This window comes from Chiloscyllium plagiosum, unplaced genomic scaffold, assembly GCF_037043375.1.
Source record: "Chiloscyllium plagiosum isolate Xiang-an unplaced genomic scaffold, Cpla_swu_hap1 HiC_scaffold_6, whole genome shotgun sequence".
Classification (NCBI taxonomy): Eukaryota; Metazoa; Chordata; class Chondrichthyes; order Orectolobiformes; family Hemiscylliidae; genus Chiloscyllium; species Chiloscyllium plagiosum.
Genome location: NW_028270144.1, coordinates 50,386,343 through 50,401,275, shown reverse-complemented (window position 1 = coordinate 50,401,275; position 14,933 = coordinate 50,386,343). Strand labels below are relative to the sequence as shown.

General features: G+C 39.3%; 1 protein-coding gene across 4 annotated transcripts in view; it reads right to left on the bottom strand.

The window, feature by feature from the left end:
* Positions 1 to 14,933, bottom strand: part of abcc4 (ATP binding cassette subfamily C member 4 (PEL blood group)) — a 624,022-nt gene that overhangs the window by 478,920 nt on the left and 130,169 nt on the right. For all 4 annotated transcript variants that reach the window (XM_087987997.1, XM_087987995.1, XM_087987994.1 and 1 more), the window contains 2 exons: positions 14,792 to 14,881; positions 14,129 to 14,320 (listed from right to left, as the gene is read on the bottom strand). In XM_087987997.1, coding sequence (XP_087844123.1) covers positions 14,129 to 14,320; positions 14,792 to 14,881 — 282 coding nt within the window. The remainder of the gene's footprint in view (positions 1 to 14,128; positions 14,321 to 14,791; positions 14,882 to 14,933) is intronic.

The following is a 14,933-nucleotide window of genomic DNA, read 5'->3' as shown; positions in this document are numbered from 1 at the left end:
TAACACCACGGGCAATTTAGCATGGCCAATTCACCTGACCTGCACATCTTTGGACTGTGGGAGGAAACCGGATCACCCGGAGGAAACCCACGCAGATACGGGGAGAACGTGCAAACTCCACACAGTCGCCTGAGGCGGGAATTGAACCCGGGTCTCTGGCGCTGTGAGGCAGCAGTGCTAACTGCTGTGCCACCGTGCTGCCCACGGTTGAAGTTCTAAATTGGAGAAAGGCCAATTTTGACAGCATTAGGCAAGGACTTTCGAAAGGAGAAAGTGAGGACTGCAGATGCTGGAGTACCAGAGTTGAAAAATGTGGTGCTGGAAAAACACAGCAGGCTAGGCAGCATCCGAGGAGCAGGAGAATCGACGTTATGGGCATAAGCCCTTCTTCAGGAATCCTGATCTCTATCACTCTATAACTTTCCTTACAAGTAGAGCTTTCTTTTCCAAGCCTTTCATGATTCTGTACATTGACTCATCACAGGAATGAACAAAGAGACATGTCATTATTCAGTTTAGAAACATATTTCAATGATAGTCAACTCTACCTGCTGTCTCGAGCTCCACAACTATGATCCTTCATTTTCCCCAGTGCTCCTTTATATGACTCTTGTCGAAAGATTTCAGCCCTTGTCTATTCATCCTGACTGTACCTTATTACATAGACTCCTCAAATTGTGAGCACAGGAAATGTAGTCAAATGATAAGCAATCAAAATTATTTGAACTAAGAACCTGAGATCAGTTTATACACGTAAACTGAAACTGAGATTGTTAGTTTTCTATGTCATACATGATTCTAGTAACAAATGTTTGGACAAATTGATCATACAAGCCACCTGGGCAAATCTACATATTTGAACTACATGGCTACTTTTCAAATTCTAGTGCTTCCCTCTGCACCATAAGGTTGGGATTGCACCATTCTGTAAATGCAACACAACAGGCACATATGAAGTCAAATTTCTCACTTAGAAATATCTATTGCAAAACCTTGATGTACTGGAAAAAAAGGTGTCCCTGCAAACAATGGAAAATAAAGCTACAAACCAATTCATTGATTCACATGGTGATCAAAGTATATACTTCATTGAACAACTCCAAGAAAATGAATCATCCTACATTCAATATTTGCAGAATAGAAGAGCTAGCAAGTTATTCATCAAAGGCCATCAGTTTGATGCAGTAATACGATTTGTAAATCAAAAAGTGCAGTTAAAACATTTACCTGAATCAGTGAAAGAACAAGTGTTGTGGTTCACTGAAAAATAAATCGCTCACAAAAAGGATTTTTTTTAAAAACATTTCAGTGGAACAAGGAGAATTCACCGAACTAGTGATTGTCCCAGATAAAATGTCCATCTGCGGTCTACATTAAGCTGCTGAAAATTCACCCAACATGTCACAAAGACACAGGTGAATGCTGGAATAGGCCACGCAAATAGTGAAAATGAGGTCTGACTCCCAAAATGGATTAGGTCTCTCAAAAGGGACTTTGGGTGATCTACATAATCACTGCACCAGTTGACAGTCTGATATCAAACCTATTGTTTAAAGTTCTAAAAGTTCATTTTATTCATATTTCTAGCAAGGTAGATTTCGATGATGACTTGATAACAGTGAAAAGGGCAATTTGACAGAATTCCACCTTCAATTAAAATTACAGCAGAATGATTTAACTTCCTCAGAATTTAATTTATAAAGATGTAACCATCATCAACTCTATTTTTAATATTGATCCACATTGGTCAACGTTATCTTGGATACTTTTAGATAAATGGTAAATCATGGGATTTTTTTTCTGCATAGCACTAATACGTTAGGAGAGAATTGAAAATCCATTCAGCACTGCTTTATAACAAGCTACAACTAAGTGGTGCCCCTTGAGTTTTCAACATTTTATTGCCTAAGCCAAGCAACAATTTCCAAATGGGCTTGATTTGTAAAAACATTGACAGGTGTACAGGATGGATGTTGGCTCAAAAAAAGTTTTACACAAATTTATTATAAATAATAGATTTGTGTGTTAACAAATCAGACTGGCGTAAATTTACAAAGGATAGAGGGACAAAGAAACCAGGTAGTATTGATCTATCATATTTAGTATAAATGGAGGAATGTCAGTAGAATCTAATCAGGAGACAGGAGGAACTGAGCATTTAGAGAGGTATCAATTGATCAAAGTAGTTAAATAAGGATAATTATACAGGGACAAGGGTACAGCTAGATGGAATGGACTGGGAAAGGAGTTCAACTGAAAAGACAGTTGATCAACACTGGCAGACTTAAGAAAATAGTTCAAGACTCTCAGCACAGTGAGGAAGAAGGTTTTTTTAAAAAAAAAAAGAGGCTAAAATGATCATGGTCAACAATATATTTTAAGGATAGCATCAAACTGAAAGAAAAAAAACAATATGACAAAGTGGTAGTCTAGACAATTGGGAAAGTTGTAAAAACTTAAAGAAAAGATAAAATCAACAAGAGGTCAAGCTAGCAAGTAACATAAAAACAAATTGTAATAGCTTCTATATGAAACGAAAGGTCAAATGAATATAGGATCCTTACAGAATGAGGCTGAAAATAGTGACCCAGGAAATGGCAGAGTCAAATAAAGACTTTTCATCATAGAGTCATACAGTCATTGAGCACATAAAAAGGCCCTTCAGCCCACCATGTCTGTGCCAGTCAATAACAGCCATCCAATCATTCTAATCCCCCTAATTAGCCCACGCAGTCGAGGACACAAGCAGCATTCAAAAATTACTAAATAATCAAAGAGTTAAGACTGGGGGGAGGAAATAACTATCATGAGAGAAAGAGTAGAATTATAGAATCCCAACAGTGTGGAATCAGGCTCTTCAACCCAACAAGTTCATACTGACCCTCCAAAGAGTATCCCACCCAGACCTATTACTCTACATTTACCCCAGACTAATGCACCTAACCTACACATCCCTGAACACTATGGGCAATTTAGCCTGGCCAATTTACCTAACCTGCATATCTTTGAATTGTGGGAGGTAACTGGACCACCCAGAAGAAACCCACGGGGAGAATGTGCAAACTCTAAGCCCATTCACAGTATTGATGAAACTAACAGGGTTAAAAGGACAGCACAGTGGCTCAGTGGTCAGCACTGCTGCCTCACATCACCAGGGACCCAGGTTCAATTCGGGCAATTGTGTGGAGTTTGCACATTTTCCCTGTGCCTATGTGGGTTTCTTCTGTGTGCTCCAGTTTCCTCCCATATTCCAAAGGTGTGTAGGCTAGGTGGATTAGCCATGCTAAAATGTGGGGTTACAAGGATAGGGTAGTGGTTTGGGTGGAATGCTCTTTGGAAGGCCCGTGTGGAATCAATGGGCCAAATAGCATGCCACACTGTAAGGATTCTATGATAAAAGTTGATGTGTGTCCTGGAACCAATGGGTTGTATCCTAGGGTTTTAAGGGAAATAGTTATAGAATTACTAAATAGTAGTATTCGTCCATGAATCCTAAGCATCTACTGCTCTGTAGACTAGCCTTTTCCCAATGATTGATGAAAGGCCAACTAGCCTGTAATTACTTGCTTTCTTGTCTCCTTATCCTTTTGAATAAGGATGTTACAATGATAATTTTCCAAAACTCTGGGACATTTCCAGTAGCTAAGGATTCTTGCGAGATTACAACCAATGCATTCACTATCTCTGTAGCTACTTCCTTTAAAATCTGAGAATTCCACCCATCAGGTCCGGCAATTACATTACCTTCACTTGGACATGGTCTGTCATGGTAATTATTGAGAGAGAAAAAAAAAGGGAACTGCAGGCCAGTTAGCTTAACATCTGCAAATGGAAAAATGCTCATCTATTATAGTGTGTAATTGCACAGGTAATTGAATTTTTCAAGGAGGTGACATAGGTGATCGATGAGGGTACAGCAGTGAACGTTGTCAACAAAGTCGCTGTTGGTAGGGTCAATCAGGAGATTCAGATGCATGGGATCCATGACGACTTGGCTGCATGAATTCAGAATTGGCTTGGCCATAGAAGGCAAAGGGTAGTGGTGGAAGAGTGTTTTTTAGGCTGAAGGTCTGTGACTAGCAGCGTTCCACATGGATCCGTACTGGGACCTCTGCTGTCCCAGTGATATACAGAGGAACCTCAATTATTCGAACAATTATCCAAAAATCGGATTATCCGACGGAGATCTCAAGATCCCGACAGAAGCATTACATCAAAGACGTGTCCAACACTGATCGCGTCTTTTGTTTAGAGTGATTAAAAGTGCTGCCGAGAATAGTCCTGGACTGATGGGAGCACAGGCACGATCTCAAAATGACTGACCTCTCACTCTCTCTCTCTCTCTCTCTCTCCCCACACTTTCCCTGGAGTTCTACACAGGCTACAGATAATCTCTCTAATATTGTCCTGTATGGGCAAAGATGGAACCTGTCAAAATGTTATGTGTGCGCATATGCCTGCGCTATTTGGAGACTCACCCTCCAAAAGGCAGTAGCAGCAGCAGCAGTCTTGTTGCTGGTGTCCAGTCCGGCTGCTCCACGGGCGGGCAGTGTTGGGGGGGTGGGAAATGGGGGAGCGGACAGGAAGAGGCGGGCAGTGTTGGACAGGGTTTGGGGGCCGGCGGGGATGGCAATGTTGGAGACGGATGAGGGCTCGTGTGCACTTTGCTGCTGCTAGTCTCCTGAACGGGGAGCAGATTTAATAGAAAACTCTGAGCGCCAGAGGAAAGGCATTGAATCGATTAACTAAATAATCAATTATCCAAATGAAATAGTGCCCGCCCATCTCAACTGGATAATCAAGGTTCCCCTGTATATAAATTACTTGGATCAAAATGTAGATGGGTCTGCAAAGTAACTTAGCAGACAATATAAAGATCAGTTCAGTTATGGATAGTGTAGAAGATTGTCAAAGGACACAGCCAGATATAGATCAGTTGCAGATATGGGCACAGAGAAGGCAGATGAAGTTTAATCAGTCTACGTGTGAGGTGCTACACTTTAGGAGACTTGATAGCAGTCTATAAAATTATGAGATGCACAAATAGGGTTGGCCATCAGAATCTTTTTCCCAGAGTTGAAATGTCTAAAACTAGGGAGCATGCATTTAGGGTGAGTGGGGAAAATTTCAAAGATGTGAGGATTAAGTTTTTGAATGCACTGCCAGGGGTGGTGATGGAGGCAGATACAATAGGGGCATTAAGAGACTTTTAGATAAGCACATGAATATGCAAGGGATTTGGATCAAGGGCAGGCAAAAAGGATTAGTTTAATTTAGCTGAAGGATCTGTTCCTGTTTTGCACAATTCTATGTTCTAGAGAACTTAGCAATAAAGAATAAAATCAAGCTGAGTCCACATGGCTTCATAAAGGGGAAAATCATGTCTAACAATGTTATTACAGTTCTTTAAGAAGTTAGTAAACAGGAAAGATGAAGGGACACCAGTAGATATAATACTTTTGGATTTCCAAAAAGTGTATGATGAGTACTGCACATAAGGCAACTTAAAAAGAAATGTGTCTATGGTATTGAGGGTGGTATATTAGCATAGATAAAGGATTGACTAACCAATATAAGACAAGGTTGAGATAAATGGGGCATTTTCAGGATAATAACCTGTAACTACTGGCATATTTCCAAAGCTGAGCCACATATTCCTTACAATATATTAATGACTTGGATGAGGGGAAGTGAATGTATTATCAGCAGGTTTAGAGTTGACACAAAAATAGATGGGATTTAAAAGGAGAGGATCACACAGTCTGCACTGGGACATAGACATGTCAAGTGGCTTTGTATTCACTGAAATTTTGTAGAATGAGAAGAAACCTTATTGAAATGTACAAAATTCTCAGACGATTTGACAGGATAACATGGAAAGGTTGTTCCTGCTTGTGAGGAAGTTGAGGACCAAAGGGCCTAATCCCAGATTAAGGGATCTCACATTTAAGAGAGAGATAAAGAGGAATTTCTTCATTCAGAGCTAGTCAATCTGTGGAATTCTCTATTGCAGAGGGTCGTAAAGGCTAAGTGTACTCCAGGCCAAAATAGATAGATATTTAATCAGAAAGAGAATTAAGAGTTATAGAGCAAAAGGCAGTTGAGAATCATCAGACCAGCCATGATCTCATTCAATAGCGGAGCAAAACCTATGTACTTCTGCTCCTATGTATTATTGTCAATACAGATACCACATATTTCTGATCAAACCTTCATTATATCAGGACCTAATCCAAGACTTGTGCACATAATCCAGATTGGTACTTCAATGCAATTCTGAGGAAATACGATATTGTCACGTATTTGTGACGAGAAATAAAATCAAGTCTCTAACTGTATGCATTAGTAAGTATAAAATATTTTATAGTACCTTTTTGAACAACATATGGACTTCTCAACTGTCTTGACCAACCTTCATCTCATAACATCAAGCAAGTATAGTGATCATTTATCAGTTTATGAAATTTTCCTTAATGGCTTCTTTAATGACTTCCAATTAAACAATATCAAATATATTGGTATGAGAGAGCTTAGAATTCCCCAGACATAACAAATATCATTAATGCAAACATTTTCTTATTCTCCTCTGTCAAGACATTTTTAACTTATTTATAATGTTATTAATCCAGCAACAACAATTGGAAAGTGCCTTTGTCTGTACTATAGTGGAGATTCGTGTCCAGACTTGCCTTAGTAAGGGAAGGGCAGTGCCAGTAACAGTGAGTACAACAGGAGATTTTGATCATTTAGTGTTCTCATTTTTTTTAAGTTAGTGATATCACAGAAAAGCTGTGTCTGATTGATAAGGGACCTACATTAGGGACTAGCTTTAAATAATAGACGATTCAGAAAGGTGTGTAACAATTTAGGGACTATCCAAGGATAATATTTTTAAACAATAAATTAACTATATCAAAATGTGTGTACAGATGTGTTGATATTGCAAGATGTAGGAGCTGGTAGATCCTGTTGCAAGCCTTGGTGGCCATATCTGCAGTTTGAGGAACTCTGGCTCAGAGTTGATCAACTGAAATTTGAGCTTCAGGCACTATTGCAAACCCAGGACAGGGAGAATTAATTTGATGCTGCGTTTCAGGCAGTCACACTCCATAGCTTAACTATTTCAAATTTGGCCAATGGTCAGGGACAAGTGGGTGTAATAACAAGTGAGGCAGGGAGAGGGATCCTCAACATAATAGTGGAACTTATACAACATGCATGAGGTACTTTTCTGTTTGGATAAATAAGGCAAGAGTCTGCAAGGAGGATGGTCAAACTGACCACCACACCGCGGTCCAGAAAACTATTCAAGTGGGAGGAGCACAAAAAAAAGTGATAGTGCTAAGAAATTTTATTCCCATGGGAAAGATGGCCCACTTTGTGAGCAGGATGGAGAGTCCTGTTTGGTGTGTTGCCAATCTGAGTTGGCTTGGGAGGTCACTGCAGAGGGAGGGAAAGGATCCAGTTGTTGTGGTTCATGTTGGCACCAACAAAATAGGCAAGAGAGAATATCTGAAATTGGGAACAAAATTAAAAACAAGCCTTCAAGGTTGTAATCTCTTGATCATTACCTGATTGGCAAATAGGTAAAAAGATTAGTAAAGATGTGGTTAAAGGAGGGTTCCATTTTAAGAGAGCATTGGCATCAGTCCTGGAACAAGAGGGAACTGTACTGTTGCGGCAGGATCTACCTCAACTGAACTGGGACCAGAATTACAGCAGAAAGTCTCAGTAGGATGAGCACAAAAAGAATTCAAGCTATTTAAAGGTAGAGGGGAAATCTCAGGACAGATTAAGGTTATTAAAAGTTTACAGAACAAGTAATAGGGTAGAGAATATGAAAAAGATCGGGAGTCTAACTTCAAGCACAGCAAATAAGGGGACAACTATGAGAAGAAGGGCAGTCAACACGGCACTGAGGGTACAATATTTAAATATGCTCAGTACGCTAAACAAGGTAAAACAACTTGCATCATAGACTGAAAATGGCGGGTACAATGTTGTAGGCATTGTAAAGATGTGGCTGTAAAAGGATCAGGACTGAGAACTCATTATCCAAGGATACACAAACAAGAGTACATACACATAGACAGAAGTGACAGGGTTGCCTTTTAATTTCATTTCTTACTTAGATCAATAGCAAGAAGTGATATAGGTCAGAAGGTGCAGAAGATGTGTTGGATAGGGTTGAGGCACAGCAGTGAAAAAGGACCCTGATGGGAATTATGTACAGCGATAGTCAGATTTGGGGAAGAACATAAATGAGGAGCTGGAAAAGGCACGTTAAAAAAAGGCACGTAAAAAAAGGAACTTAAATATGCAGGTGGACTGGAAAATCAGGTTAGTAGATAATCACAGAAAAGGAATTCATGGAGTGTCAATTTAATGGTTTTTTGGAGCAGCTTGTGGTACATCCTTTTAGGAAACAAGCAATTTTGGATTTGGTGATGTGCAAGGAGGTAGACTTGATTAGGAAGCTTAGGTTGAAGCAACAGGAGATAGTGATCATAATATGATCGAATTCATCCTGCAAGTTGACAGGGAGAAGCTGGAATCAGGTGTAAAGTGTTTCAATTGAGTAAAGGGAGGAGCAAGCCAGAATTCATTGGAAGGGGAACTTAGCAGGAATGACATTGGAGCAGCAATGGCAGGAGTCTGTGAGTAAACTGGGAGGCACAGCAGAAATTCATCCCCAGGACTAAGGGCAGGATGAGACATCTATGGCTGATAAAGGAAGTCAAGAGAGTCTAAAAGCAAATGAAAAAGCAAAATTGTGTTGAAGATTAGTAGTAAGCCTTAAAAAAATAGCAGGGGACAACTAAAAAAACAATAATGGGAGAGAAAGATAAAATATGAGGATGAGCTAGTTAGTAATATAAAAGAAAATTGCAGGATTTTTAAGACATATAAAAGGTAAGAGAGAGAGGCAAGACTGAACACTGGGCAGTGGACAATGAGGCTGGAGAAGTAGTAATGGGGAGGAACTGAATACGTACTTTGCATCAGTCTGCACAGTGGAAGACACCAGTGGCATACCAAAACTTCATGTCAGAAGCCAGAGGGTGGCTATCACCAAGGAGAAACTGCTGGGAACCTGAAAGGTCTGAAGATGCATAAATCACCTTGAGCAGATATATTACACCCCAGCGTTCTGAAGGAGGTAGCTGAGGAGATTGTGGATGTTTTGGTGGTGATCTTTCAGGAACCACTGGATTCAGGAAAGGTCCCAGAGGACTGAAAAGTGGCTAATGTAACACCCCTACTTGAGAAGGGAGGGAGGCAAAAGACAGGATATTTTAGGCCAATTAACTGGACCTCAATCATTGGTAAAATTTGAGAGTCTATTGTTAAGTATGAGACTACAAAGTACATTGGAAGTGCATGCTAAAATAGGGTTGAGTCAGCACAGTGTCAGCAAGAGAAGGCCATGCCTGACAAATCTGTTTGAATTCTTCGAGGTGGTAATGGGCATATTAGACAAAGGAGAACCAGTGGCTATAATCAGTGGACTTTCAGAAGGCCTTTGACAAGTTGCAGCACAGGAGGTTGCTAAGTAAGAGAAGAGCTAATGAAATTAAGGGCAATGGCATTGACAGAGGATTGACCGACTGGCAGAGAGTTGGGATAAAGAGGTTGTTTTCAGGACGGCAGCTGGTAACTAATGGAGTTCTGCAGGAGTCAGTTTTATGATCACAACTCTTCACATTATACATTAAGAATCTACATGAAGGAGCTGACAGCATTGTTGCTAAGTTTGCAGATGACACAAAGATTGGTGGAAGGCCAGACTGAGGAAGTGGGGAGGCTGCAATAGGACTTGGACAGATAAGAAGAGTGGGCAAAGAAGTGGCAGTTGGAATGCAATGTGGGAAAATGAGAGGTTGTACACTTTGGTATGAGGAAGAGGAGCATAGATTATTTTCTCAATGAGAAAGACTTCAGAAATCGGAAGCATAAAGACACCTTGGGGTCCTCGATCAGAATTCTCTTAAGATTAACATGCAGGCTCGTCGGGAGGGGACAGTTGGCCATTAGGAAAGCCAATGTATTTCAAGAGGGCTAAAATACAACAGCAGAGTTGTATTGCTAAGGCTGTATAAAGCTCTGGTCAGGTCACACTTGGAATACTATGGGCAATTTTGCACCCTGTTTCTATGGAACGATGTGCTGATCTTGGAAGGCATCCAGAGGAGGTTCACAAGAATGATCCAAGGAATGAAGGGTTTGTCATGTGAGGAGCAGTTGAGGACTTTGGGTCTATACTTGAATGGAGTTTAGAAAAATGAGGAAATCTCACTGAAATGTACAGAATACTGAGAGGTGTGGCGAGAGTGGAACAGGAGATGATGTTTCACTAATATATCAAATGATATGCAAGTTAGTGCATTGGCCATCGTAAATATGGGATTACTGGCTTGAGTGGGGTGCTGAGTCTGAGTGGAATGTTCTTCGGAAGGTCAGTGCAGACCCAATGGGCCGAATAGCCTATTTCCACCTTGTTTTGGATTCCATTATTCTATTCTATGATTCTATAACTATGAGAAAACTAGGACCTGAGAGCACAGCCTTTGGGTAAAGGGACAACGCTTTATAATTGATACAAGAAGGAAATTCTTCAGGATGGTGAACCTTCACTGTTGGAGTGGGCTGTGCAGGCCAAATCACTGAATGACTTTAAGATAGAGAAGATAGATTCTTGATTAGTAAGGGGATCAAAAGGTTGCAGGAGAAGGCAGGAGAATATGAGGTTGAGAAATTTATCTGCCATGATCGAATGGTTGAACAGACTCGATGGACTGAATGGCCTATTGTGCTCCTTTATCTTATGGTTTATGATCTGTAGAGAAATAATAAAAAATGTAAACCTTGTGATAATATTAAAGAAAAATTAATTCTATGCAGCTTGACTACATTTTGGGTCACCACAATAACAGAATTATTTTGGGAGAAAAGCTGTTGTATAGGGCAATGTAGCATTCTATTTATGCACCAACATCAATAACAAGATTATGCTTGAAAGAGAAATGTTGGTAAGACAGAAGGAGAAACTATGAATAGAGTAGTGAGATCTTCTAAATTTACCTGTGAAGATAAATGGAGTGCAAGTGTAATCCTCAGCACTACAATGAAGTGTCAATCTACATTACACCAATAGAGGCTTACACCTATAGTCTTCTGATTAAGATAGTGTGCTGCAAAATGTGAAACTGACACCAGAGAATAATGCACAGCAAATTAATGTGTTTATTTTATTGATTAAGAATAACCTGGCTGTTTAATGACTTTTCGATAGTGTCAGAAATAGTATGAACCATTCATGCTTTACAATTCTATAAATGTACCAACATTTTATATTCTATTTATATTATGGATTTTATTTTTCTTATATCCTATTTGCAAAATATATATGTTTCATTAAGAATTTTCTAAGAAAACTGAATTGTGTAGATTTTCAAGTCAACATGTCAACAGAGATGCTATGAGTGGTACAATGGTGATAGAATCTTCATTGACAGCCAAGTCAATGTGCTCATTACCTCACTGAAGAATTCAAACAGATTTGTCAGGCATGACCTACTCTTGCTGATGCTGTTCTGACTCAACCCTATTTTAGCATGCACTTCCAAGATAATTAATTTAATTGTACTAATTATATGACGGAATGCTTAATTTGTGAGGCCGACACTATGGAAAGTTTAGTAGTAGTCATGAAACAGTAGTTAGTCACAGCTGGCACCCCAACTTTCCCTCTGCCAGCATAGAGCTCTTTGACTGTTTTCTTAAACCTGCAGGAAGATCATTCCAGACAGGTGTTATCTTGTGTGCATAGAATAAATTGTTCACATATTCAGAGAGATTACAAATTTATCACCTTCTATTGGACGCATATACTCAGCAAATACTTAGACAAAGTAGCTTTAAAAAATAAACCAAATAATTCCAATTAAGATCAATACTCCTCAGCTGTTTTTTTGAGCTGATTGTCAATTGCCCAAATAGCTATCATCTTGAAAAATCCCCTGTGCAGGAAGGATATAAACAGATTTCCTTCTCAGCAAGAGGCTTTCAGTATATTGGTGTTTAGTCAGGTTATATTTTATATTGTAAAGAATATATGCAATTCATTGGGTGATGGCTTACAGACAAAATATTGTGAGTGCAGAAACTTTGGACAAAATGTCAGTTATGAGAAACAGAATTTTGGTAGTGGGACAAAATCATTATTCGCAGTGGATTAAAGAAAAGGAAATGATAAGCTGAGATCAAAACAAATGACAAGTTGTGGCAAATGCTGAGTCTTGGTGAGATAGAGTGCCAGAATCATAAATAAAATGAAATATCAAATACATTCACCAGTGGCTGGAGACTACTTTGCAAACTTTGATTTTTAGAATCCAAATTTTATATGCTCATCATAACTATGCTTTATGCATGCTGAATACACATTAAAATGTAGAACAATAATACACTCTACATTTGAATTGACAACATGTAAACTCATGCTAGATGTTTTGCACTTTTGGATGATGAAAACAAGTCATATACATTAAAAATAGTTATCTCCCAATCTTGTCACAAAAGTCCAGATATTAGGAGCACAGCATTGCAGGTTTGACTGCAAAAAGCAAGTCGTTGCTAAATCTACTGCTTAGGTTGATGTTAACTGATTTGTCTAGTTTCATCTTGATTCAACATTTTCATGGTGGTTTGATACTAGTGAGTGACACTCTAGGCCATTTCAGTGGCCAGTTAGGAGTCCACACTTTTCTCAGAGTCTGGCATCATATGAAGGTTAAGTAAGGACAGCACACTTTTTTCTTTAAAAGGACAGTGGCTAGTGAACCTGTGAGTTTACCCATAACTCCTTACTGAAGATGTAGCTGTTTTATTCTAGATTTACTTTAGCTAATGGAATTTAAACTTTCCAGCTGCTGTGAAAGGATTTAAACTTCCAGGCAGAATCCTGTGGTGTGTTATTGGGGGGTCTTGCTTATTGGCTGGAGAGCCACAAGATACCCCAAAAGAGATGATACCTCTTTTTGGGAAGGTCCATCAATCAGTCAGTAGTTTAAGATCAGAGGGGAGCAGGTCTCACCTACCGAGATGTCCTGCACTCAACAATACCACTTAAGTGTGCTATTAGATGGAATTCTCCATGCATTCCAAGATCATGGAGGACCCAGTATACAGTCAGCAATGTGCAGTTGGCGGTGAGTTTTGCCAAATGGATGTTATGGAGAGAGGCTGACATGGGTCAGAAGAACAGGGAGTGGTTCTTATTGGGTGCCATTTCCCACTTCCTGTGATCCAGTCCCTTCATCAAGCACCAACTGCTTTTCTCATTCCTGAAGAAGGGCTTATGCCCGAAACATCGATTCTCCTGCTCCTCGGATGCTGCCTGGCCTGCTGCGCTTTTCCAGCACCACACTTTTCAACTCTGGTCTCCAGCATCTACAGTCCTCACTTTCTACCAATTGCTTTTCTGCCCAGTATTGGTGGAATCAAGGCGGCAGCAGGATTGAGGTACAACAGCAACCGTCTAATTAAATGTTCTGCCTGTACCCAAGCTTGCCAGCAATGAATCCTGAAGATTCTTCCTCTTGTATCCAGAGCATTATTCCAGGTACACTAATATTAGTGCTGTGTTTTCCTAATATTGTTGTAAAACATTTTAATACATGAAATCTTGTGGAGGTAAAACTGCATTTTAAATAGGTACTAAGTTCAGAGTGTGTTTTAAATGGGGTACTAAGTTCAGAAATACTGATAAGTTGAAGTTTTGAAATGACATTTCAGATGACGAGAGTACTTCAGTTTGACTGGCTGCCTACCTAACGTAATGACAACATTGTTGCGGAATGCAAGATTCTCTTGGCTTGTTGCTAGATTTGAAGTTGATGCTCGGAAAGGGGAAATCCAAGGTCAGCTTCCTTCAAAGACAGTTGCAACACTCACACCGTATTCAATTTGAGCATCACAACATCGTGGCACAAACGAAAGTACATTCTGACTCTTCTTCACGAAATAGCAACATTTATTTATCTGATAATTCTTCTTCAATTGATTTAAGCAATTTGCAAAGAAATATTATGATAGCATGAGAGCCAGCACAAGTTTTCATACTCACTCTCTTCAGAGCACAAGCTGTAATGATGTTTTCATATTTTGTTCTTTGATATTCTTTGCCAAATAGGATGTTGCTTCGCACTGTACCAGGAAAGACCCATGGCTGTTGAGCGCAATAAGCTATTTTACCTTTGATGTCTAAGATCCCGTTTTCTTTTGCAAGTTCACCAAGAATTGCAGCAAGAATTGAGGACTGAAAACAGAAATTTGACAACATAATTATTAAATAGCTGTTGCTTGTCAAGGTTCAAGGCTACCTGTTTAATAAGATTCTCAATTTTAAATAGCTAATCAGTAACTCAATTAGACCCAACAGTCATAACATTGCTTTTCCATGTTGCCTGAAACTTTAAATTACTGCTCAAAGTTCGTTCAAGCAGAAAATCGGATTTCCTAAAAGCAAAATAAAAGCAATGCTCAAAAGAAATTACTCTTCAAAACAGCATTGAACAAAAGGGATCGCCATAGACACATAATCTTTAAATAATAAGAGTGAACTGAAATAAAGGAAAAATAAAATTTCAGGAAAAAATACACAAAATGTCCATTCAGCATCAAGTTACCTTTTAGATGAACATTATAATTTCTTTATTTCACAGATAATAGATCTGTAACTTAAAAAAAAACTAAATTTAGTGTTTAACAAACCACATCTAAAACTCACTTTGCCAGCACCCACAGGTCCAATCACAGCCACAAGCTCCCTTGGTTTGACAGAGAAACTAATATGTTGCAGTGATGGAGTTTCTATTGTCTGTAAAACAACAAAAAAAATTACAAATGAGTATTCATGAAAACACATGCAA